The sequence below is a fragment of the Bombus vosnesenskii genome, unplaced genomic scaffold (assembly GCF_011952255.1).
Source record: "Bombus vosnesenskii isolate JDL3184/JDL3185 unplaced genomic scaffold, Bvos_JDL3184-5_v1.1 scf7180000013267, whole genome shotgun sequence".
NCBI lineage: Eukaryota > Metazoa > Arthropoda > Insecta > Hymenoptera > Apidae > Bombus > Bombus vosnesenskii.
The window spans coordinates 7,507,062-7,530,229 of NW_022882927.1; the positions used below are offsets into that span (position 1 = coordinate 7,507,062).

The 23,168-nt window shown below is 36.8% G+C and overlaps 1 protein-coding gene and 1 pseudogene across 5 annotated transcripts; one reads left to right on the forward strand and one right to left on the reverse strand.

Moving 5' to 3' along the window:
- Window positions 1-482: 482 nt before the first annotated feature.
- LOC117230519 lies at window positions 483-20,014 on the reverse strand. 5 transcript variants are annotated; one of them, XM_033488087.1, is made up of 6 exons: window positions 19,700-20,014; window positions 16,124-16,290; window positions 13,617-13,834; window positions 11,601-11,675; window positions 8,104-8,335; window positions 483-4,119 (listed from the first exon to the last, which is right to left on the reverse strand). In XM_033488087.1, exons 2-6 carry the CDS (start codon window positions 16,281-16,283, stop codon window positions 4,004-4,006), a joined length of 801 nt encoding a protein of 266 aa, XP_033343978.1. In that variant the 5' UTR covers window positions 16,284-16,290; window positions 19,700-20,014; the 3' UTR covers window positions 483-4,003. The 5 variants fall into 5 exon arrangements, with proteins under 5 accessions (XP_033343978.1, XP_033343981.1, XP_033343977.1 ...); XM_033488090.1 differs by lacking the exon at window positions 19,700-20,014 and adding an exon at window positions 19,427-19,604; XM_033488086.1 differs by lacking the exon at window positions 19,700-20,014 and adding an exon at window positions 16,880-17,455.
- A 2,474-nt stretch (window positions 20,015-22,488) lies between these two features.
- LOC117230521 lies at window positions 22,489-23,168 on the forward strand (annotated as a pseudogene).

Sequence of the window (23,168 nt, forward strand, 5' to 3'; positions counted from 1 at the left end):
ATTGGATGCGATCGCGATTGCATCATGTGTTTAGAACATTTATTAGGTAGTTCCTATGATTTCTGTATATGTAGAGATTTTTATCTTGTAGTTGTCTTAATAAAGCATCATGCTCAAAAATGTCAAAAGTTATCATTGTAGTTTTTGAATTTTAGTCTACAATATATTAAATTATACAATTAATTCTGTGTTAAGAGGAACAACTATTGTAGAGATATTCGTATTGCAATTATATTCTTCACAATTTCATAGCAAAATTTTACTTCAATTCTAAGAATAAGGATAAGAAAATTACATATAAATACCGTCGTATAAAGAATCAAACTTTTATTTCGATAAAAATCCAAACGAACAAAGATTCATTCTAGTAATTACTTGCACAGCATAAAATTTGATAAATCGATTAACAGATGACAACAGTGGCGAAAAATTTAAATAAATATTTTACAATCATCTTAAAATAAAGTTATTACCCTTTTTTATCAACAAGTAACGTATATTTAGTATCTTTTGCGTAATTTGAAATTTATTTTCAATTCGTCTTATTAAATCCATGTTTTGAACTAATTGTAAGATGCGGGAGTACAATTTGTAACATTTTTGCGAACAGTGTTTCTTAAATTAAAAAATAAAACAAAGCAACCGCGTGTGAAGTTTCATTATATAAATACAGTAAACCCTTGATTTTAAGGATTAATTAGAGCAACGGTTATTAAATATTTAAGAATCGAAGAAATTTTTAGTCAATATAGAAAATATAAAAAAAACATAAAGTTGCAAGTTAAGTTCGAAGTTTATTTGAATAAAAAATCCGTCAAATCGAGGGTCTATTGTAACATTCAACATCACTTTCCGATAAAAGTAACCTCAGTTCACTTAGTAATAATATTCGCGCCCTAACCTCGCCATCATTGATTATTCAACGCTCGAATAATTACCCGAACAAGTATTCATTTAATATTCGCTTAAAAGTGACAACACAGTCCTCGGTATATATGTTATATTCGACTAGATTATATCATATAAGTCTCTCTACTGTTTTTTTTTTTTTTTTCGTTTTTCATATTTTTACCTGTTTGACATCCGGACGAAGACGAAATTGTCTGGAGCCTCTAATACACGTGTATAGTGTATCTAATATCGCATATATTAATAGAAATAATCTCAATTCTCAATGGCCAAGTCAATTGGACACTATAGTTACAATAATAATCGCAATAACTTTCTAGATCTTTTCCTTTTTCTTATATGCTACTGTTCTGAAAGTTTTGTATAAACCCTGCTAAAATTTTATTCACTATGATCTTAATCTTTTAACTCTACTATAATCTTTGAATTATATTCCAATTTTTTTCTTGTTTCAATAAACAAAGAACAACGATTTTTTCACTCTTCCTTCAAACTTAAGACATTCCTTTCTTTTTATATACAATTGATCAAGTCGAAAACGACCCAAAAGACGTAGCAGGATTATTTGTTTACTCGCTGTCTGTAATCGTAGTTGCAATTTTTTGAAACAATTGATTTACGCCAGTTTTCAAGTGAAACATATTTTATCTTCAATATGAGACTGTTCGTGTACTGTATAAAATAGGATTGTTCGTCGAAATTCTTAAACTGTTGTTTCAACTTCAAAACAATATGTGAAAAAGGTACAGGTTATGTGCGTTGAAAGCCGAAAGTAGCCTTAACAAGTACATACATATCTACTACTCGTCAGTATTTATGCTATGTGAAATGATATCGCAACGTTAAAAAAATATTTTCGACTTTAAAAGTGTATCATCTTCAGACGATGCACATTAATCGTTCGAAATATCGGCAACACTTCTCCCATTCTTATTTACGTAAAAAAAGATTCTTAAGCTATGATTACGTGTTAGTTTATTATTCATGATCAGGCCTATACTTTTGGCGCATCGTCAGCGCTACAAATAACTTTTTACCTGGAAACGTTCTGCATTTTTTTCACGGTATATGTTAATAAATATATGCTAAAAGAAGCATGGTTTACATGCTACCTTCTTTATCCTATGATAACGTCGAAAATATGTATATGCCCTATTGATAAAAAATAATTTGTGCAGAATAAATATAGACTAATTAACAATAACAGCAACAATGTAAGCTCGATAACTCGTCTCGATGCAATTAAAGCAATCATAAAAGAAGTTATTCATGATACATAATAACGAGATATTATTCTTTAATGATTTTGCGAAATAATATTTTAAATAAAAATATGCTATTTGCAAACTTGATTACAAAAAATTCGAACAATCAATATCTTCCTAAATTATATATGATATTGTAAATATTATACGTTTATCCACAGTAAATGCTGATATCTCACTGCTATTTTTTTGCAAAATTTTTAAGTGAAAAATAAATGATATTGTTGACAGAAAATTCCAAGATACAAGGATAGTATTTTATACTACCGTTTAAATTAACTAATTGCGACCTGTATTGCAATTATTGCAACAATTAAAACACCACTTTATTCCTGTTTCTCATGGTTACGTGATTGAAATTAATTACAAACAAGCATACGTATTAATATGTAAGTACGAATTGGTTTGAAACACGCGCACGGAAGAAACCAGAAACATTGTTACAATTTCTTAATTCGAATGATAATAAAGATAATTGTCTTTGATCAAACATAGGCCTCTCTATTTATGTCGTTACGTTATGATTGATTGTTGAATTGCGCGCTAGTTCAAATACGCTAGGCTCGGTCGGTAAATATGTCAGACTAATTTATAATTGAAACAAAGACCGGTTTCTAGAAAAATTTTCTGAATTACACTCACTCATCGACTTGCAAATACGTTATAACACTAAAAATAAATTATTTAGGGAAAACGACAGTGTAAAAATTTAGAAGCTTTTTCTCGTAATTTATAAATATAAATATATCGTCTTACAAATTGATACTTAAAAACATCTATAATTTTGCGTATTGGATAAAAATATCTCTAAATTTTGGCAGCATCTAAATTCCCTGATTTTTAGTAATAACACTACTTTGTACTACTTTAATAAGTAATAGCTTAATTCCGCCTACATCAGTGAGCGAGTGTAATCAAATTTCACTTCACAACAATGAGTCTTACTCGTCTAATTTCTTGGAATATGCGAGCAAACTTGCAGAAAAAAGCGGTACGTTAGGGTCGTCGAGGATTTGATAATTCGAATAAATATTTTTACTTGATTTTTATCTTGGAAAATATCTTTCAGAGTCTAAAATTAGATTTAGATTTTAAACTTTTACGTGAAACGAAAATAGATATCGCTTTCTTTGACATTAGATCATGTAGCTAAATCTTTTGTCGTTAAATACGAGCACATTGCGTGCAAGGGTTTAAAATTATGCTGCATTGATAACTTATCAAATGCGCGCGTGCGTTTGTTACATACATTTTACTTTGAGCTCTGGTCTCATTCAACATATCAAAACGAATAAAAGAATTTCAATAATATTCCCTCCATCTATCTCTCTTTCTCTTTGTGATTTCGATTCTCACCGTGATGTTTCGATTGCGTAATAGGGACACTTTTCATTTCATCCGAAACAGAGCATACCTAACCTGTGACACAACGAGACAATCTACAAATCTTCATCAATTGGTACATTCTCCGTAAACACAGATCACGAAGTACAGAACGTTCGAAATTCTTTCCGCACCAAACTGACGTTAAACTTGAAACTTTCGCTTCCGTTATCAAACGAACCTGTGAGTCAACTTCGATACGATTCTTTCAACAGAATCGAAGAATCGTTGACATCTCGAGACTCGCGACTCGAGAATCGTTTCGGCGAACCTCGATCATGCGTGAACTCGTCAAGGAGCTTCCGAGTGCCCTTTCCTCGTGGACACGCTCCTCCGAAACAATCCGGGAACTTTCAGCAGACGTTTTAGCACCGACAAAGCACGGTTCGTGTTCTGAATGCGAGAAGTCATCTCGATCCGGTCGCGGACCGGAATGCATTAGCGTTTTATTCGCTCGACATCAATTGCACACTGTCGTCCGCTGATCTGTGAAGCCGTCGAACGTCCGACAATGAACGAATCGGCGTTGGGTGCAACAACGAAAATGTGTGTGAGTGGCGATCTGAAAAATTTCAATAGAAATCCAATGTTTTCATCAAAACGGTGTCATTTAATATTTAATAATGTTTGCTTCTCTATCTTTCTACTTTATTCAAAGTTTGAAAAGAAGAAAGAGGTTCGTGTCTCGGATAGTTCAATCTTTTATAAAGTATTCCTCTATATTTCGACCTTGGTTTTAATCCCAAATTTTATTTTAGTGAGTGTTTCGTCCAAGATCTGCTAGTGTGTGGACTCTTCAGTAAGGCTCTCACCTAACAGACCTATACCTTAGACACAACGAGAGAAGACAGAAAGAAATTTTATTTTAGTGTTCAACGCCAGAACTACCAGAGCGATTAAAATGATCACGTAGTAATTTTTTCTATAAATTTTATAGATTTACAATAATGCATTTTTGAGGATATGAATATTTTTTTATGAAAGTTTCCTTTTTTTCTCGGATTATATTTTTTCATATACCTTTCATTTCATTTCAACTTCTTCGATACAAGTTTTATAGTAGTTCTAGCGTTAAGTAGCTGAAGAATTGTAAATTATAGAAACTATATGCTAAACAAGTTGAATATTAATACGACGTGACATAGCTGCATGTTCGTTACATCGATGGTTGCATACGTGCAGGCGCATGCAACGATACATCGTGGATTACATAGCTGTAGGTGTACTTCTCGTGCATCAGAAATTTTGAAGCTAGTAACATTCTCGCTTTTATGTAATGAATATTATAAATACCCATGTTACATAGCAATATATTACTGAAATAATATTTATGTAATTTCCATTATACGCTGATAATGTTTTAGTAGTTTTCTTAACAGCATCAGTAATCCTTAAAATAAAAACTCATTAAGTTGTGATTTTTCTTATCAATTTGATTGAAAATGTAGAACGTGAAAGCTGTTTAAGAAAGTACGTTTATTGGTTTGCCCCTCGTTAATTCTTGTAAATTAATTCTCTGCTTGTTAGAACATTTCTGAAACATTAAAGCGTAGCAAGCGAGCCGGGGTTACTGGCCTAGATAAAAAATACGATGTCTCACGTGCGTGCATATGAGCCACGAACGGACGGCATAAAAAATCGCGCAATGCGACAAGCTGGGGGCGATTAGAATCAGTCACGCGCGTTTTCACCAACGACAGTAAATCAACCAACAAGAAAGAATAAAGGAAGTAGCGACGATCGTGCGACACGCGCTGCCCTGTCAGAGAGTCAATCAATCTTTATCTTGTCTTGATTTTATTATAATTTATATATAATGCTCGTGTTCCAATGTTATTTTCGCTGCCTTATTATTGCGTGCTTAATTGATATTTGATAATACTCTTAATAATTGATACTTGATAATAATATTTATATTTAATAATAATTGATAATAATATGTAATAACGAGGCAACAAATATGATCGTTAAATATTCCTATTAGTAGCTTCTTTTTTTTTTCTTAATTCTTTTAATCCGCGAAAAGCGCGAAAGGTGAAAAGATCGCTAGTCAAACTTTCGAAATTATCGCCACTATTTTGATTTCGCGTGTAACCCTGCTCCTCGTTCGGATCAAGAATCTTCCCAATCTTTTTATTTCAAAGTAGAAGCGTATACAAAACCACAGACGCCATGAAAATACATTCTTCAGGATCCACACTATCCGCAGGTTTGATTATTTTCTTACAAGAAAATTTATAAATATTACTTAAACGTACATAGATATATATATATATATATATACGCAGAACGGTAATGAGAAAGCTGTATAGGATCTTTGAAAAAAAATTCCGGGGGAGGTTTAGAGAGACGCGTCTTGGAATAGAATAGTTCCCTTTAACCGAAGGGAAATGCACCGCAGGGGCGAAAATATTTTCTACCAGCGGAAAGTCGGTGAAGAACCGATCGAAAGTCAAGGCACGCCCACCGTGTCACGTACCATTAATTTATGCAGGTTAAAAATAAAGTGAAATCGATCGCGTCTGTACGTTTGTGAGCGCCGCGGGCATCAAGGTCGCCAGATAAGTGTCAATCGTGAATATATGAATTCGCTAATGTCCTAAAGAAGCGTGTCTATGTTGGGATTTCCATATTTCACTATATTGGCTGTGGTACCGGCGCTCTTCGCGTTTTCAAGGATTCACGCTCGTTCGTATGGATGTGGAGTTGTTGGCTGAACGTAACCATAATTATCATCTAATTTATTCACAGATCGAAGGATTTCTGCAAAATGGGAATATGATTAGACGTATAATCCTTGGGAACGATATACATACGTCGTAGGATTATACGTTAAAAACATTCAGCGGCTATTAATGCAACCACCGATCTGATACTATCGTAGAAGCATTTTGGATGATGACATTTTCTAGCTGCACCGATATTTGTGAATAATTAATATCTGAAATTTTTGTATTACGTGTGTTTCTGATGTGAAAAATGGCCTTGCCTTAAATTATATGAAACTCTCATATATACAATCTTTTGTAAATATGTTACAATTTCTGCTTGGTGTCTTTCATAAATAACGTAATAGTTTTGACATTATGCTATCTATCAATTAAGAAACAGAATTTAACAATACAAGTTTGCCAACGATGTAATGTGAATTAAATGAAGTTCTTCAACACTTTCCCGATCTTATACCCGATCATCAATCGTACGTATATTTAAATACGAGATTGTTCGATTATGATACTTGTGCGTGGGGACATTTATATCTACCCTTTCTACATTAAAATAAGGATGCAAGTTCTATTTAGATGGATCTATTTAGAGTGACCTTGGTGGCGGCCTTGACGCCTGCATCTATCGATCTTCCTGTGTGAAATTCTAATGAGACACTTGATTTATTTTAATTTCCAAGTGGCTTCGATTTTGCTCCTGTTTCGCTTAATGCATTGTCCGTGTCGTGTGTCGTTTCGGGGCTTAAAATATGACAACACGCGTATACCGACCGACTAATAATTTGCATAAATATCCGCGTGGGCTAAGGGACCTTGTTATTTTCAGATTGCTAAAACAAACGATACTTTATTATATTAGTATTTTGGTACTTTGGAGAATGATATTTTTAAATAAAATGGTTGGCATATGTAACACATTACGTTGGTATTTATAGCGATATTCTATGGAAAGAGATTATTATTAAAATAGGATAAAATATGTTAGAAATAGGTAGAAACTGATACAGAGGCAGTTTGAAGATCACGATAGACAAACTGTACAATATCCATCAGACAATCCGTAGAACGTGGAAAGAAAATAATACAAGAAAGAAACAAAGGAGAAATTACTAACTTAATAACCAAAAAAAAAAAAAAATGATTAATTTCTAAATAAACCATAAATCACCTGAGAAAACTTTAATAAGACTGTTGCAAAGATTGTGAAACGAGAAAGACGTTGGTAGATTAATTTTATCAGCTCAAAAACTAGGATGCTAACTTTATATGGATGCCATAAATTACATAATAAGTTCTTAATAGTTGTAATAGCAAACGAGAGCAAGGTAAAAGTTAGCAACTTGATAACTCGAAAGTGATGAAGTCAATTTGGAACGGAGCATGAAACATCTAGAACTAGTCAAATTCTCCACTATCTGCATCTTCTACTAATTCTTCTAGTGATAACTGAAAGCAATCTATCGACTACCACGATCGAAATTTCATTCGAAAAGCCCAAAATACCATCGAAAGGGCCCACTCAACGAATACGATCCTCGTTAACGTCGATAATGGCGAACAACCATGAGAATGGACGATTATAAGAATGTGATATATATTTATTGAAAGCATCGGACCCCAACGCCAAAGACAAGCGCCAAATTTACGTTGCCACAGCTTACGTACGCGAAGCACGCAAACGATTCCTATTGAAAAAGAGCTATCAGCTGTACGGACACATATGTGCAATATATATACACGTACACGCGTACGAGATAACACGAAAGGAGCGCCGTTGCGATAAAAGAAAAGTACAACTGTCTAGTCGTTTGGATTCGCACCTCTGATATCCGTGGATGGCTCGCTTCTGGACAGCTCGTGATCGTTGCCACGGCACGAAGTCGCCTTCGACGGGCTTTTGTAATGAGCCAGCACGTCGTTCTTCCCCGACGAACTCTGATTTTGATGAGGAAAATGGAAAGTCGTGGTGTGAGGCCACGATGCGGGCGGTGGACTTCGTACCAGGTGCTCGTGCACTTGGGCTAAGGTTAATGGATCGGTGTCGCCCAGTTCCTGAAAACGAGGATTTTCTATTTATAGAGGATGTTTCAATAATCGTTAGGCCGTGAATGTTTACGCAAATTCGTATTTTTATGGAATTAAAATTAAATTAAATTAAGGAGCTTACGTTTGTCTACGAGAGCAAAGCGAAGAAACACTCCAGCGTATTCAATTTTTATCCAGTATACGTTTTAACGACCATTCAGAATGTCGATACAAATTCGTATTTTCATGGAACCAATTAAAGAAATGGAACCATAGAGGATGTTGAAAATCGGATACCTCGAAATTTACAATTAGCAACTTGAAACTCATTTCTTTGCGAGAGGAAACCCCGGACGAAAAAATGTTATTCTTCTCTTTTTCGGTTTATTTTTGTACATAAAATAGCCGCTCGACCGCTTGTACCATGATTTTGCAGATACCCGGTATATGCATTGTATCTGGCTTCTTTAATTTTTACCCAGTATATTATTCCAATTATTTAATATTCCATATTATATAATTTCTACGAGTGTATCTGTAATTATATCGTTGAACCATAAAATTGCAGACTTGAAGATTCAAATTTTTATAACGCCAGTTAATTTTTGTAAATGCATAAACATCCGCCAAACAGTAACGTTACAAATGCGAAACGAAAGATTCTACGTAGGAAAAGGAACAAGTGGAGAGTCTACGACAAAAGTTTTTTTTATATCGAACGTCAGTTCGTTGTTCGAGCGTTTCCACTGTTTTCAGAAAGCTGTACTTCCTATTAAAATCAGCGCGGAATATTAATTTCTCAGGCCTTGCTTACCTCCTAACATAATTTATCAAGCAAAGTTTCACAGTATCAGGAAACTTTCGCTCGCTAGTATTAGTACTACAGTACCATAAATTTTATTGATAAGCAACTTACGTAGCTAGTTACGTATCTAGGTCTAGGTCTATTTGTAGTTTGACATTTTATTACTATTTACTTGTTAGCACCGAAATTAACTTTAAGCACAGAGATAAATTTATTCCACGAATATTACTACTGCGGTATATTACTTTCGTATATATTGTATTAAAGATGCTTTAATCTAATTGTCTTTCGATAATCGACTTTCCATATCTTGCATCATAGTGGTTTTAGAAGTTACGCCATCGTTCCATTAATAAAGTTAATTCTAACTATTAAATCGCATCCTTATTATATCACAAATTCTAACAAGATACGCGTAAGATTAGCGATCGATCTGGCTTTTATTTCCTATTAAACATCGATTCGATGTCGAGAGTCCTCTACTCGGATAGGAATACTGTAGATTAGAAAATTTGCAGTGACCCGAGATAACCAGATAACACAAGTGGTGTAATTGACGTTCCTCTGAAAGTTCAATTATCTCTGCTTTCCACTTGAAAGATACGTCGATTTTCAAGATGCAAAATTTTCCCCGAATTGCTTCGAATGATAAAACAAAGTTGGCATTTATTTACGTCGCTATCGCGATTCGCTTCCACTTTAATCTCTATAAAATAGACAGTACTTATCTGGCCAAGTAATCAATTTTACGTATGCTGTTATACGATGCAATTAAACGGTGTAAAATCAATATCCATAATCCAGCAAGTTCGAGCGGAAAGTATAGAAATATACGAAAGTTTAAGAATCATCGTGTAATTTATGTTCATCTTCTCGCGACTTTATTTTATTTTCTGCGAATTTGCATATCGAGTATCGGGTTTACCGCCCTCGACGATCGAAGTTACGGAAATTCATCGAAAGCTCGACAATAGAATCTAGGTAGAGTAGATATATCAAGTCTCGTATAGCAGCCATTATACCTAAGGCTTATTGTAATCGTGACTCGTCAGCTCAGGGTTAATGGATCGAACGTACCATCCCTTATAATGGACAACTGTTATGAATGATCGATAATTACCGACTAATTCTACAACCGGTAAATCGATCTCTTGCGTTTTATTCTAAGAATACCGGCCATAGAATGAATCGTGGGAATAATATCGTGATGACTCAATTTTATTGGAACAGCTAATAATTTCCTGGCATGAATTTAGCTTTTTATAGAGATTACACGTTGCTCGCGTATTGCTGAACGATGACATTAGGTCGTCCGAAAAGTTTCTTTCGTTTTATAAGGAAATATTGGACGCACCACATTTTCCATTTTATATTATTTTATCGAATTACGTAGGATCCATTTTGTTCTATCAAAATAAAGATCACAACGTTCGACAGATTAGGTCTCGTGTTTGTATAAAAATGCATCGTTGGAAAAGACGTGTCTGTAAAAGAAAGACACTTTTCGGACAACCTAATATATACTCTGGTACGTATACTTTGAATTAATAATCCTTTTAAAATACATTCTTTCGCGTATATTCAAACATATGTAGTTCAAGTTACAAGTTACGAGCATTTTCTAATTTTTCCAATTTTTATCCGAACGCTAGCACCGAACAATTATAGTGCTTCAGAAACTTATGTAATAACCGATAATACCACGTCAGGATTCTCGGTGTAATCCACGCGCTTCCAAGAAAAGCATTGTGATCCCTTCGATACGATATCAGTCGCCACGCAAGCAATTTTCTAAAAATTCCTCTCGTGTCAAAACCGCTTCTTATCCGCGATATCTTTTTTATTGTTCCTGACGTATAAAAATCGGTGTAAATGGGCTGCAGAATTTTCTGCGTCACCGAAGAAAAATATATTCGAATCTTTGAACATCGATCTTCGACAATACGCGAGTACAGTGACTGGAAATTTGTAATTCTTTAAAAAAAAGACAGAGAATTATTTTTGAATTTAGATATACAAAAATCCACAGAATACACCAAAGATATAAAAATATAACAAGATACGTAAAATATCCCGAATGAAGTATTCGTTACAATATCCAGTAGGTGAAACGAATTTATAGTTAGCTGCCATTTCTGAAATAACGAGAAACATCCGTGCTATCGTTCAAATATAACAAGAATCGCCTGAAAATCAAACTGCTACCTTGAGACGTCTAAAAGGCAGATACATAAAAATAGTTCCTCGATAACCCGTGTCCTTTGTACATCCATGACACATGCCAAAATGGTCGCGACCTATTCTAAAAGACCGTTCTGTAGAAGAAAAGACGTATCGTTCTTAGCCAGGTCCCTTCCTCTTTCTATCGCTCGCCATCGTTATCAAGTTCACGTTAGCATTAATAATGCAAGCTGGCCAACCGATCGATGCTTCTTTCACGCTTCCATGGACGTAGACAAGGGCGAACGAACGGGAAAAATTGCTCACCTGAGACATCAGAATGGCATCATCGGACTCAGACTCTTCCAAAGACTCGACCAGACTCTCGCGACTCGCCAGTACCTGGAAAATGCGAACACTATCGTTCATCTACCTATATATGTCAAATAAGGCGTCGTTGGTCATCGAGACAGAGGAATTTCGAAGACACGGGAAATGGCGTGAATCGTAAACTTATTCGTGTGTGACTTTGAGTAATGGAGAGCAAGCGGAAGAGACTCACACCGAGGAAATCGAGTTATCTTTTATCTGTGAACGCTTGAAAGTGCAGGAAATATGAGTTGACGAATCTCTGGTAATGGAGGATTTTTATCACCGAGGCAGAGACTAGAAATTTATTCGATCGTATCGTTGAAATATGTAAAAGTGAATCCTGAATTCGCTTTATGGTCGATGTCGAAGGGCGATAGGAAAAAGAAATCTATGATTTTAAACAGTCTGATACATATTTATACCGTGGAAGAATACAAGATACGATAAGAAAAGTTGCACGATATTAGCCAACAGATATTACAAACGGAACGTTAAAAATGGAAAATGATCACATACAAATTTCACTGATCACAGTGTGAAATTCTTTCCCATTGTTACATTCTCATTTCTCCTTTAGCGTCGATCCTTTCGTTCGTCTTCTTGTCTAAATATGTGTCCAAATATACACGATGATACGTGAAAAAGGATTCGAAGAACAGGCAGGAAGTAATACATCTTCGTATTTCAATCGAATTAGCTGGGCTGTTATAATTTTATATAGACACAGACAGACGTTATTGTTCATACTGAAAACAGCTTATCTGTTATCTATGTTCTTTGAATTCGCTATTGGTGGAAACGCGAGTGTACTTCGATTGTTGGAATTATTGCGTTTGAAATAGAATACTAATGGTATTGGTGGATGTGAAGTGATGTAGAAAACTGGGACAGAGGGTATAGGTTTTTTTTTTCCTTTGGATATAAATAGAAGAAGAAAGTGGTACGTGGTGATTGGATGGGTTAATGAGCTTTATCTTTGGATTAATTGATTTTACAGAATGTACCTCTCATTGATCTATACGTAGAATTAAATTTGTAGATTAAACGTTAAGAGTAAGAGAATTGAGAAATGAAATTCTAGAAATATTTGGAGATCGTAGAAGGTTTGCAGGTTTGGTATTTGATCTGGAATTATACAAATTTAAATTAACAGAAAACCGTTACTTTGCGAGGAGTCGCTTTTACTAATCAGTTACTCTCAGTAATGAAGAGCATAAGAAAATCTTCTTTAGAATAAATGAATTATTTTTCATTCAAAGACTTGTAAATAGCGTATCTTAGATAACGAATAATAGCATAATAATAATAGATTCGTATGATTTTTTCATGTTCCTAGCATGATGAGCAAAAGACCTAGATGAGCGAATGTATGAGTTTTATTTGTACGAAATTATGAGTCACCATACGCGGTATACTCTGCATAGGAACGAATTATGCTGGTATGGCGTGCGGGCTGCTTAATGAAATAACGAAGACTGGTTTTAAACCGTGAATGAGCAAACTGAATTGTACCGATTCGTGGAAAATCACTGTCCATTGTCTTCTTTCTTTTTCCTTTTCTACCACAAATTATCATAATTTGTCATACCGTTGTTTCAACTATGTCAAATTTCCAATCGCATCGACGACGTAAGAATTCTGCGATCGTTTGAGTTTTGGTTAAATCGTAAAAAAAACGAGAACCGGATCGTGAGAACCGTGAAAGAACCTTCCAGTACCAATCGTTCGACTTTCAGTGAAATCACGGAATCGCCATTAATCAAATCTAAACAGCTCTTTCCCCCATAAAAAATAATTACACCTCTCGCAACTTTTAGATACTGGCATTTGATTATTTCAAAGTTCTTTCATTCGTTTCTTATCTCGGTTGACAAAAAGTGGCTGAATCTTGAGGAAATCGTTCTCCTTCTTCCCTGTCTTTGTCGTTGGCCTGTTTGTAAACGGGCAACAAAGAGACTTATCGATTCGAACCTGTAGGAAAGGATTATCCTGTCGACTTAGCCTAAGCGCCTCCATATCCTGATCGATGTTTCGTGTTCTACCAGGTGTCAAGGTTAGAATGGAATGCGACGGTGACGGCTGACAGGCAACGACCACATCGACGGCTGCCACGCTCAAGGTCGACGGAATCCTCGATACCTGGTTGTCGTTTTCGCTGCCGCTGCGCCTGCAGGCGTTCGTTATGATCGCTGGAACAGAAATTATCCCACTAATCAGAATCTTGTTATAATCGTACGAATTCGAATCTCTCACGGCTGAAATTCCATCTCACATGAATTCCGTTCTAATATTATCAAAATTAATTATCGTTAATTAATTATCAAAAAAAAAAAAAAAACTATTTTACTTTTCGTCTATCGATCGAATAATAATAAAACATCTAATCGCGTTTGTTCGAACAAATTGCTTCTCCAAATAAAAAGAACAGATCGATGTGAATTTTCAACGATGATAGTATTTCATTATGATAGCGATTCTATTCGACGAACTCTTAAGAATTATAATATCGAGTTATTCCATTTATCGTTTAAAATGCATCAACCGGGCATACCGCATTTCATAGCGCTAGTAGAGCAAAGACAAAGTATAGTACGCTTCTTAAAATATCCAATCGATCCAGTTAATTTTCCTAATTGTCAGATTAGGGATGTTTTATAGTCGATCGTGATGAATTGGCAATATCTAAAATGGTTTTTCTTAGTAGAGAAATATACGGCGAGGGATAGCTATACGAAAGGGTGTGGTTCGTAACAAAACAAACTGCAAACACGGGTTGTTTTTTCACCTGAGGCTCCGTTTTCGAGATAATCGACATCGAAGACGATGTAACGTCTGCGAATATCGCGTTCTATACTTTTCCTTTTCTATTTTCCGCTATCGCTACGTTTAATCGTCAATTTTTCAATCGATTGAATTTCTATTATCGTTCTTGAAGAAGAACAAATAATAGTATTTTTCAAGCATTCCGTCGAATCGATATAAAATAGAAGAGAAACGATTTAGATTTTATTGGACGGTCGTTACGTAATTGGAACACGCGTGTTGATTCCTGTTATCGCCGACTTGTTATTTGTTATCAATTGCGTACCGTGTTTCACTTTGTTTACCGTAATACTAGTCGCAATTGTTACAAACGTTTAGGCTAGTGTTTTAAGAAATATAGATTTCTCCATCGTTTGGTAATTCGCAAATCTTAATCCCCTTAGGGCTGTACGAACTATACGGTTCTCTCGTTCAAAAGCTTAGAATTTATGTCACTGGTTGTGTAACGAAGATTCGAGAAATAAAAAGTAATTGTTTGGTCGATAGCAACAGCTCGATATTCGTATGCACGGTGGACAAAGTTTGGTCTTATCTGCAACCCGAACTGGTTAATTATTTATCATTCGGAAGTCTCGTAAAGTATATTTATATTCGGAAAGACAAGTGCAATAATACGACAATACGACAATAATCGAATAATTCGACGATGCATTCTGCTCTCGAAAAATTCATCACGAACATTCGTGATTTATATTCTTTTGAAAAGATGAGAAAAGAAAAGTGAGCGAAGAAAATTGCGTTCTTGCAAAAAGCAAGGTTGACCTGTCAATTAAAATTATATATATATATATATATATCGTCATTTTTACCTTGCTGAAATACGATAGAATATATTTTGTTTTATTTCTCATTTCTCATTTTTCACGTCATTAAAAATAAATTCACATCTTCCTATTCGTTTTTCGTGGGATTTATATTGCGAAAGAATTATCCGATTAATTTCTGGATATATCCAGGCAAAAGAAATATTTTTTACCTCTTCACTCGTATTTTAAGGTGTTCTTCTTTAATGTGTACGTAGTACGTGCACGTATACGTGTGCACAAGCAGAGGGTATATTATGCGCGAAAGTTTTTCTCGCACGTGTCACCGCTTGAAAAACACTTTTTCAAGCGAATTCTAGGGAAAGCAATTAAGCGACAAAAAATATTGATATATTTAAGGTTCAGCTGCTGATTACCCCGGCTTTTTTCGGAAGCTTTTCGCTTTTAAGAGCTGCAGATATTTTGTAGTCGTCCTTTTCGATGCATGTCTTGCAATAAATTGCTCATTAGCTTACGAATATCGATAACAATATTTTATCAATTAGCTAGAAAGTCGTTGCTCTGAAGATATTAACTAGAAAAATTCCGATTTTAAGGTACGAACCTAGAAATAATATCCGGACAACTATGAAATCAAAGATATTTTAAATCGCTCTCACAAACGTTCGAATAAGACGTACGGGATGAAATAGATCGAAAGTAATTTAAAACGTGTCATTTTCTTTTTTTCTTTTTCTTTTTTTTTTTACGTGGGCGACTTTACCCTTCTATTATGAAAGAATCTCAACTTCTGGAATTCTCTGAACGAGTGAATTTTCTACAGCGATAAAACAGAAAACCTCTTATCTAAATATCTATATGCTTTATGAAAGAAACATTTTCTCGGCTTACCAGGTGTCTCGACTTTCGGGGCACGTTCCATCTCTTCGTCCTCGTTGATCTTCATACCTAACGTCAGCTTTTTCGATTTAAAAATGTTGGACAAAAACACTGCGCCCTTGCGCTTCACACGATCGTATCGTTGAGTGTTCTCCGACGACACGTGTATCATAATTCGCCTGGAAATGACAAAAAAATGCAGCTGGTTAACTGCATCGGGCCGTACGAGGAACGTGCACGTGACAAACAAAAGATAAAAGGTGAAAGAAAACAAAAGGCAGAGGAAAACAAAAGATAAAGGAAACTACGCTAAATTTATATCCCTACGTTGGCAAAAAAATTGCCAGCAATAAATAAGAAAACAGCTGATTAACTCCATCGACGCTTATTAACAACGCGTATAAATAAACCAAAGTAAAACGATATCGCCCGACAAAACGTTCCATTAATATCTGATTCGATCTGGCCGCTCTGGCACGAACTTTCCTTTCAAATCTACAGAAATGTTGGAAACGTTACTGCGGTGTTACTATAGCTCGACATAAATATTCCTGTTCATGCATATATCGATATCGTCGTACGATGGAACAACTTTTGGAAATACGTAAAGAAGAAAAGAATCTCGAACTTGTACGTAGCTACAGCTTTTTTCATTTCTATTGCAACGAATGCACAAACGGATTATCCTTACGAAGAACATCTACAAACGATCTATTAAATATGTACGTCTACGGAAATTCTTATTAATACAACGTACACGATTTTTACCCGAGGGTACGACGAGCCAGAGCAGAAAACGAATTCTCGAATCTTAAGATATCCGGCACATGTGCCATTTCCTCCGCTCCTCACTTCATTTCCACTTTATCTAGCCTATCGAAACCCATCCACCTTCCTGTCAACGACCGCGTTCGTCTGACAACGCAAACGTGCCGTATCTCCGCGAAAGAACAAAAGAACGAAACGATCTATCATCGAGAATCAAAAACAAAGGAAATTTCTATTCGGTAAAAGTCCTGGCCACTCCTTGCTCGCTTTTCGCACAGAACGAAAGGTTCATCGTCGTATAACGAGCAACGTCTGTGCACTACCCTTCCCACGCCGAGTCCAGCAATTTGACTTTTGACGTTCCAGCGGTTTTCCAAATAAATTTCCTACTCTTGTGGAAGACAAATCTTCTCTTAACAACGAATGGGTTTATGTAACGATTAAATCGACTTGTCGTGTTACTGTGGCGAAGACGAGGAAGAAACAAGTGCGTTATCGGTTGTTTGGTTGGAACGTTGGCGGAGAAGAAATTGGAGAAGCGTTCACGATGAACCGCGATCGCATTGCCAACTGCAGCTGCAGGAGGGTGTGCTCCGCGGCTTCTCGTAGGATTTTGCGCAGCTGCAAGTGGCTGAAAAACGAGACGGAGGGCGAGCGATCAGGGGTGGGGGCGTGCGTGATGCGATGAAATAAGAATCAACGATGAAAAACACCACAGTAGCGCGGCGAGGCAACCGCGAAGTGTTTCACCCCTCAACGTTCGTATCTTTTCCCTTTTCTCTTTATCCGATCGTTGCAGAATCGTCGATCTTCTTCTTCCGATGGATTTGTCCCTCGTTGCTATACAGGATGTTCCAAAATTCTTAACTAAGCTTCTTCGGTACATATTATGAGTAAGAGGTACGTATTAAGAGAGAAAGATACAAAAAAGCTCTCGGTTTGTATAACACGAGAATCAACGTAAGCCATTAAAGAGCACAGAAGACTGACCGTAAAGGATCAACGTAGACCGTTGCTCTACGAAGTTAAAGTTTTTAATTCCAATCGTTTCGATAAATCAATTTTTTCATTTTCGTCAATTTTTTGTATCGCACAGTTTAGCGTTTACGTTCTTATTTAATGTAATTTTTTCTCTTCGTGGAAGTCTAGCGATACGAGGTTTATCCGACGATCTTGTAGGCTATCGTTTCCTTATTTTCGTTGCAACGTTTTAATAAAATTTCAAACGATCTATGGTCGTACAACATTTCTGCTTGTTTGCCAGATGAACTTTTGTTGGAAATAAATTTGTATCCTTCGTAGATTATTAATACGCCGTTAAGTCATCATTGGTATAAACTGGTGCGTCTATGTTACATTTAGAAAACGATCAACTACTTTTAATAATGCGGAAAGTTTTAAAGTATAGGTCTTTGCTATCATCAAACTCTATAATGCTGTTTGTTTCAACGAATCGAACAAATAAATCACTGCTGAAAGCATACAGAATTGTAAGGTATAAGGTTAGCCGCGAGAGACACGGGCTTGAGCGTTAAAGGGTTAAAAGTGGCCCGTAGTAAGACCTCTTTCGAGATCTTGCTTTACTTCCCTTTCGATCTGTCTCTGCATCGTGACCTACATATCTTCTACTTCCTAGAAACTTGCTACGCGTTGACAAAAGAATGAGGAATTTTGTTTGATCAATGAAGATTGGAGTTTACCTAGAGAAGTGGTTGGTTTTAACAGACTTTGCGTTTTACTATATCGAGTTGCACTCAAGACGAACAGTATGGTCGAAACGATGAAAACAGAGGGAAAATAGAAGGAGGGAGCAAGAAGAAAGATGTATAAATAAAAGCAGAAGTAAAAGTACATAGTAAGATGTACATGTACAAAAAGGCTAGTCGTAGATCGTTAACGTGAACCCAACACCATCCCCGACAAACCTACTCGAACCTGCTCTTTTTTCAAGCTGTCGCTACCTTTCTGACCTACATTATCTAAACTCCACCATCATCAAACATACGAACCACCTCTCTACATCGCTTATATCAAGAAACATCTCAAACATCATCTATCAAGCTCTCTCGTATATCTTCACTACGTCCTTCATCCGTTCCATTTCGTACATGTGTAACATATACACGTACGAAAGCATTCATACGTTTTCCCTTTTCAGTCGTAGTCCTCGATGACGAAGTTTCCAAAGGTCGCCATTCTCACGAAGCCGTCTATGCAAAATCGCCCTTTCCAAAATTTCCAAACTTCGCCACTATCGCCACTATCGCCATACGATGACCCTACAGCGCCTACGTCGTCTTAAAGCAACAAACTCCTCGACCAGCATCCAAGCTCCCACACCTTTCACAAGCTCCCCATAAATTCACCCTCCTCGTCGTCCTCGACCAACCGTCCAAGCTCCAGTATCGCCAATCGCGCCATCATCCCACCGATCTTTCGTATTCGCTCACGTCTGTATATCTGCTACATTTACAAAACCACCCATACACCTGGGCTATATTTACAAAAACACCCATACGCATCCTATATTTACAAAAGCACCCATACAGCCGTATAGTGGTGCCCAGTCATCGTCCTGGACGTTCGATCAAACGGTTCCATCCAGCTCGTTGCACGCAGACACGCGACTCCGGGATCTCGTCCACGAGGGTTGCAGACACGCGAGTAGTTTCCACAGTGTTTTTCCACGGGAACATCCCGGTGTCGGCGGCGGATCGATCGCCGTCCACCGCCCACGGGACGTTGAATCGGGGACGTTATACGCGTGGCCACGTCACCCTGCTTCGCACACACCCCCTCCAACCCCTTGGTAGTACTTACTTCCCGGCGCTCCAGGCTCATCTTCCCCGGCACCGATCCTCCGCGCAGCACGTCGCCGGTGAACACGAGCACTGGGTCGCGTCCGCGTCGCGACTACCGCGTCCCGGCGTCGCCGCTGCGCCCCGTCGCAACCGACGCGAGTGGCGACGCCGCCCCTGGACACGCGCACTTCTACACTCGAATCCTCCTTTCTTCCTACTCTACTCGTGCTTCTTGCTCGCAACCAGTGTCGCTGGAGACTTTGCACACTTGTCAGAGACGTAGAACGGAGTTTTTCACGTGGACGAGGAGGTTGGTTCTCGTTGGTTCTCCAGTCTGGAAGGGGATGCAAGAAGTTAGCTAGGTTTTCACATCTTCCATTTTGGATTTTCGGCCGTTTGTTTATACAGGGTGTGGCTGAAAATGTTGCTCCTGCTAGACGAAATGGAAGGATCGGCGAGGAGGAGGTGGAAGAACTTTAGTAAAATTTGATGAAAGGAACTTTAGGTAGAGACGTCGTTTCTCGTGGAAGAACTGGCCGAAATTTGATGAAACGAACGTCGGGAGGAGAAGGTAATTTTTTATGTAGAGATAGGTCAAGGGTGTGGAATAAAATTTGTTCGTTCATTGTGGAGAAAATCCTCGTCGCTTAATGGGGTATTTATGTTTTTATATTAATGCTTTCGATAAAATAAGCCGAGTAAGCGTGCAGAGATCCTTGGAGACTGCAATACTCGAAATCGATTGCGACACGAACGTACAATCTTGAGAGTTTAATGTAATTCGATGGAAATCATCGCGGCTCGACCACGACTTAATTTTTCATTAATTTTTCGCGATAAGATCGAGCAGTCGAATAAAAGTGCATGCACTTGAAACTTAAGCGGTCTCGGAATGATTCATTTTCTCTTTTCTCGAATTAGCGTCGCTAACAAATTCTGATCTACGGATAAACGTAATTGTTACTTTATAGAGTGTGAACGAGTCGCTTCAATGACTGATTCAATTATACGTTTGGCTACCGTAAATCGTTGTTGCGTCGAATAATCTCCACTAAGAAGGACTTTCAAATATTGTTTCATCATAAAGCGAACTAATTTAATATTTATTTCATGTATCAGTTTCTACAGAATAGTTCGGCGTCTGGCTAGCTTTGCGTGAATAGTATCAAACGTATGCGCATAAATTGAATAAATTACCTGAACGCACGGTTCAAATGATTCGAGTAGACGTGCTTGAAGATTTCCATATACGTTTCCAGAAACTTAAAGAATATTATTATATATCGATAGTATGTAACGTAACTATGTATTTCGAACGTTTCATCGGTCGATCGATCGTATTTCAACAAATTATTCAATTTTGTGTGATTTACGAGTCTCGTTTAGACGAATAATTCGTGTGATAATCCCTTAAACCTATCGATAAGCTATCGGTAAGTAAAATCTTGGAAATACCCGTAAAAAATTATCGTAAAATATGTATTTTATAGATTACAGGTAAGGAATTCCCAGCGTCGAAATGATAGAAAAATTATTCCTAAAGACTTATTCTGATACGATAAGAAATCATCGATGGTATTAGTTCCCTTTTTGTAAAGACTCGTAAAACAAATTGTGCATTTAAACGACACGCAACTTCAATTCTACGATCGCATAAATATAGGTCAATAAATTTGTAAAAATATTACAAAATTTACTGGTAAATGATCATGAATAATGACCACTTTAGCCATCGCAATTTACAAATATTTGTGATAGAGCACCGATAAATGCTACCGAGAACTTACTTAGCAAATATCTTCAAGTACTCTCCAAATCGGTTTTCCCAGTGAAATTTGATCTTCCGTTTCCACGTAGCGAACAACGAAATTTCTTCCACTGATTTTATTCACCCAGAGTAGGATAGTTCATCGTAGCGAAATCTTTCACGCCGAATCGCAAAATAGGCACACGCGAATAATTTTTACAGAAATTAAAAATCTTTAATTTTCTTTCGTCTCCTCCGCACTGCTACATCGACGAGACATTAAACACACGGAGAGACGACGTTTCTCACCAAATGTCCCTATCTTTCACTTTCTATCGTTTCTTGAAATAAGTTTAACGTTAACCGTAACAATTTTAAATTAAATTGCGTCGGCGAGATCGTAGAAAGTAGCTGATGGGAGAAAACTTGTCGTCCGGTGTTCGATTAAATTTCCACATTTCGAGGACACGTTTTCCTTCGATCCAACTGCGATATAATTGTTACATCCTGCTGCCAGGCCATTCTCAATGCCACTGATTGTGAAAACGTGCTACGAACGTGCGTGTATCTCGAACGTGCAACGATAAGAAATCATCGCGAGACCATCGAATCGGAGCCCGCACGTAGCTATACGTCGACCATCGATTGCGTTCCTCCGGGCAGATTATATTCCACACGTGCTTCTCTCGATGATGTTTCGCGTCTGTGCCTGCCGCAAGTAGCGTAACGCGCCGATATTGACAAACCGGCTCGTGTCCCTCATTTTCGGCAATGATCGATTGCTTATCTGCTCGTGAGGTTTCGTGAATAACACGTTCGATACTCTTCGTAACTGACTGACGTATTCATCGGGACGATAAAAGTCTTTTATTCTTCTGCATAAAAAAATTATCGCGCAGAAATAAGTTGAATAAATTTGTTTAACGCGCATACTGTCAATGAGGCCATCGGTGACGAAACAAAAAAAATTTTCGATAATGTTACGCTCTTAATATTGTACCAACGGTATACGTCGTAATTAATTTTCAGAACGAAGGTGTAGTAGTAAAAAAAAAAAAAAAAAAAAAAACAATAGTAAAAATAACGAAAGATCGAATCGCGTTTGAAATGATGAGTTACATAAGTTCAGAAATTGTCGTAAGAGATAAATTAAGTAATTGTATCGAATAAGGTTGTAAGATACCGTTGATATCACAGTACAATCTTGTGTCCTCGTTGGAAGACCGGGAGTAATAACTGTCATAAATAAGAAGCGAGTCGGATTTCTTCTTCAGTGGCGGTGCAACGATAAGATGATAAAATAAATTAGTGCAATGATAAGTATGCAAAACAATGGTTAAAAATAATGGTAAAAATACCGAAATGTATATCCATTCGAACGACATATGTCATTGTAGAGGGTTGAAAGATCACTTTTTTTACGTCGAATCTGTTAATATCGAAATGTTCGAGAACACTGAATCAGTTATGCTCTGTTCATTTTTAGAAGCGCAACGTTCTATTAAAATTCGATTAAACAACGACAAGCTAGTGGCATTTTCGTCGTAAACAACGAACTTGTTATCAGTATAATGGTAAATGAAGGTAAGGTTAATGTTATTTTAATATAACGAAATAGTAAGATAACGATTATAAAATAGGATACAACGACAAGGAAATGAAATACGTAAAACTATATGGATTCATTGGTATACCTACACGTGAATATGCACAGGGTATCTCGCATATAACACACATTTAG

What these genes read in the sequence shown, in the direction of transcription:
- LOC117230519 (XM_033488086.1), bottom strand. Translation starts at nt 16,947, where the DNA reads ATGGCACATGTGCCGGATATCTTAAGATTCGAGAATTCGTTTTCTGCT. An exon ending in ATGCCATTCTGATGTCTCAG is followed by an intron (nt 8,336 to 11,600) that starts GTGAGCAATTTT and finishes CCTCGTTTTCAG; the next exon opens with GAACTGGGCGACACCGATCC. An exon ending in GCCATCCACGGATATCAGAG is followed by an intron (nt 4,120 to 8,103) that starts GTGCGAATCCAA and finishes GAAATTTTTCAG; the next exon opens with ATCGCCACTCACACACATTT.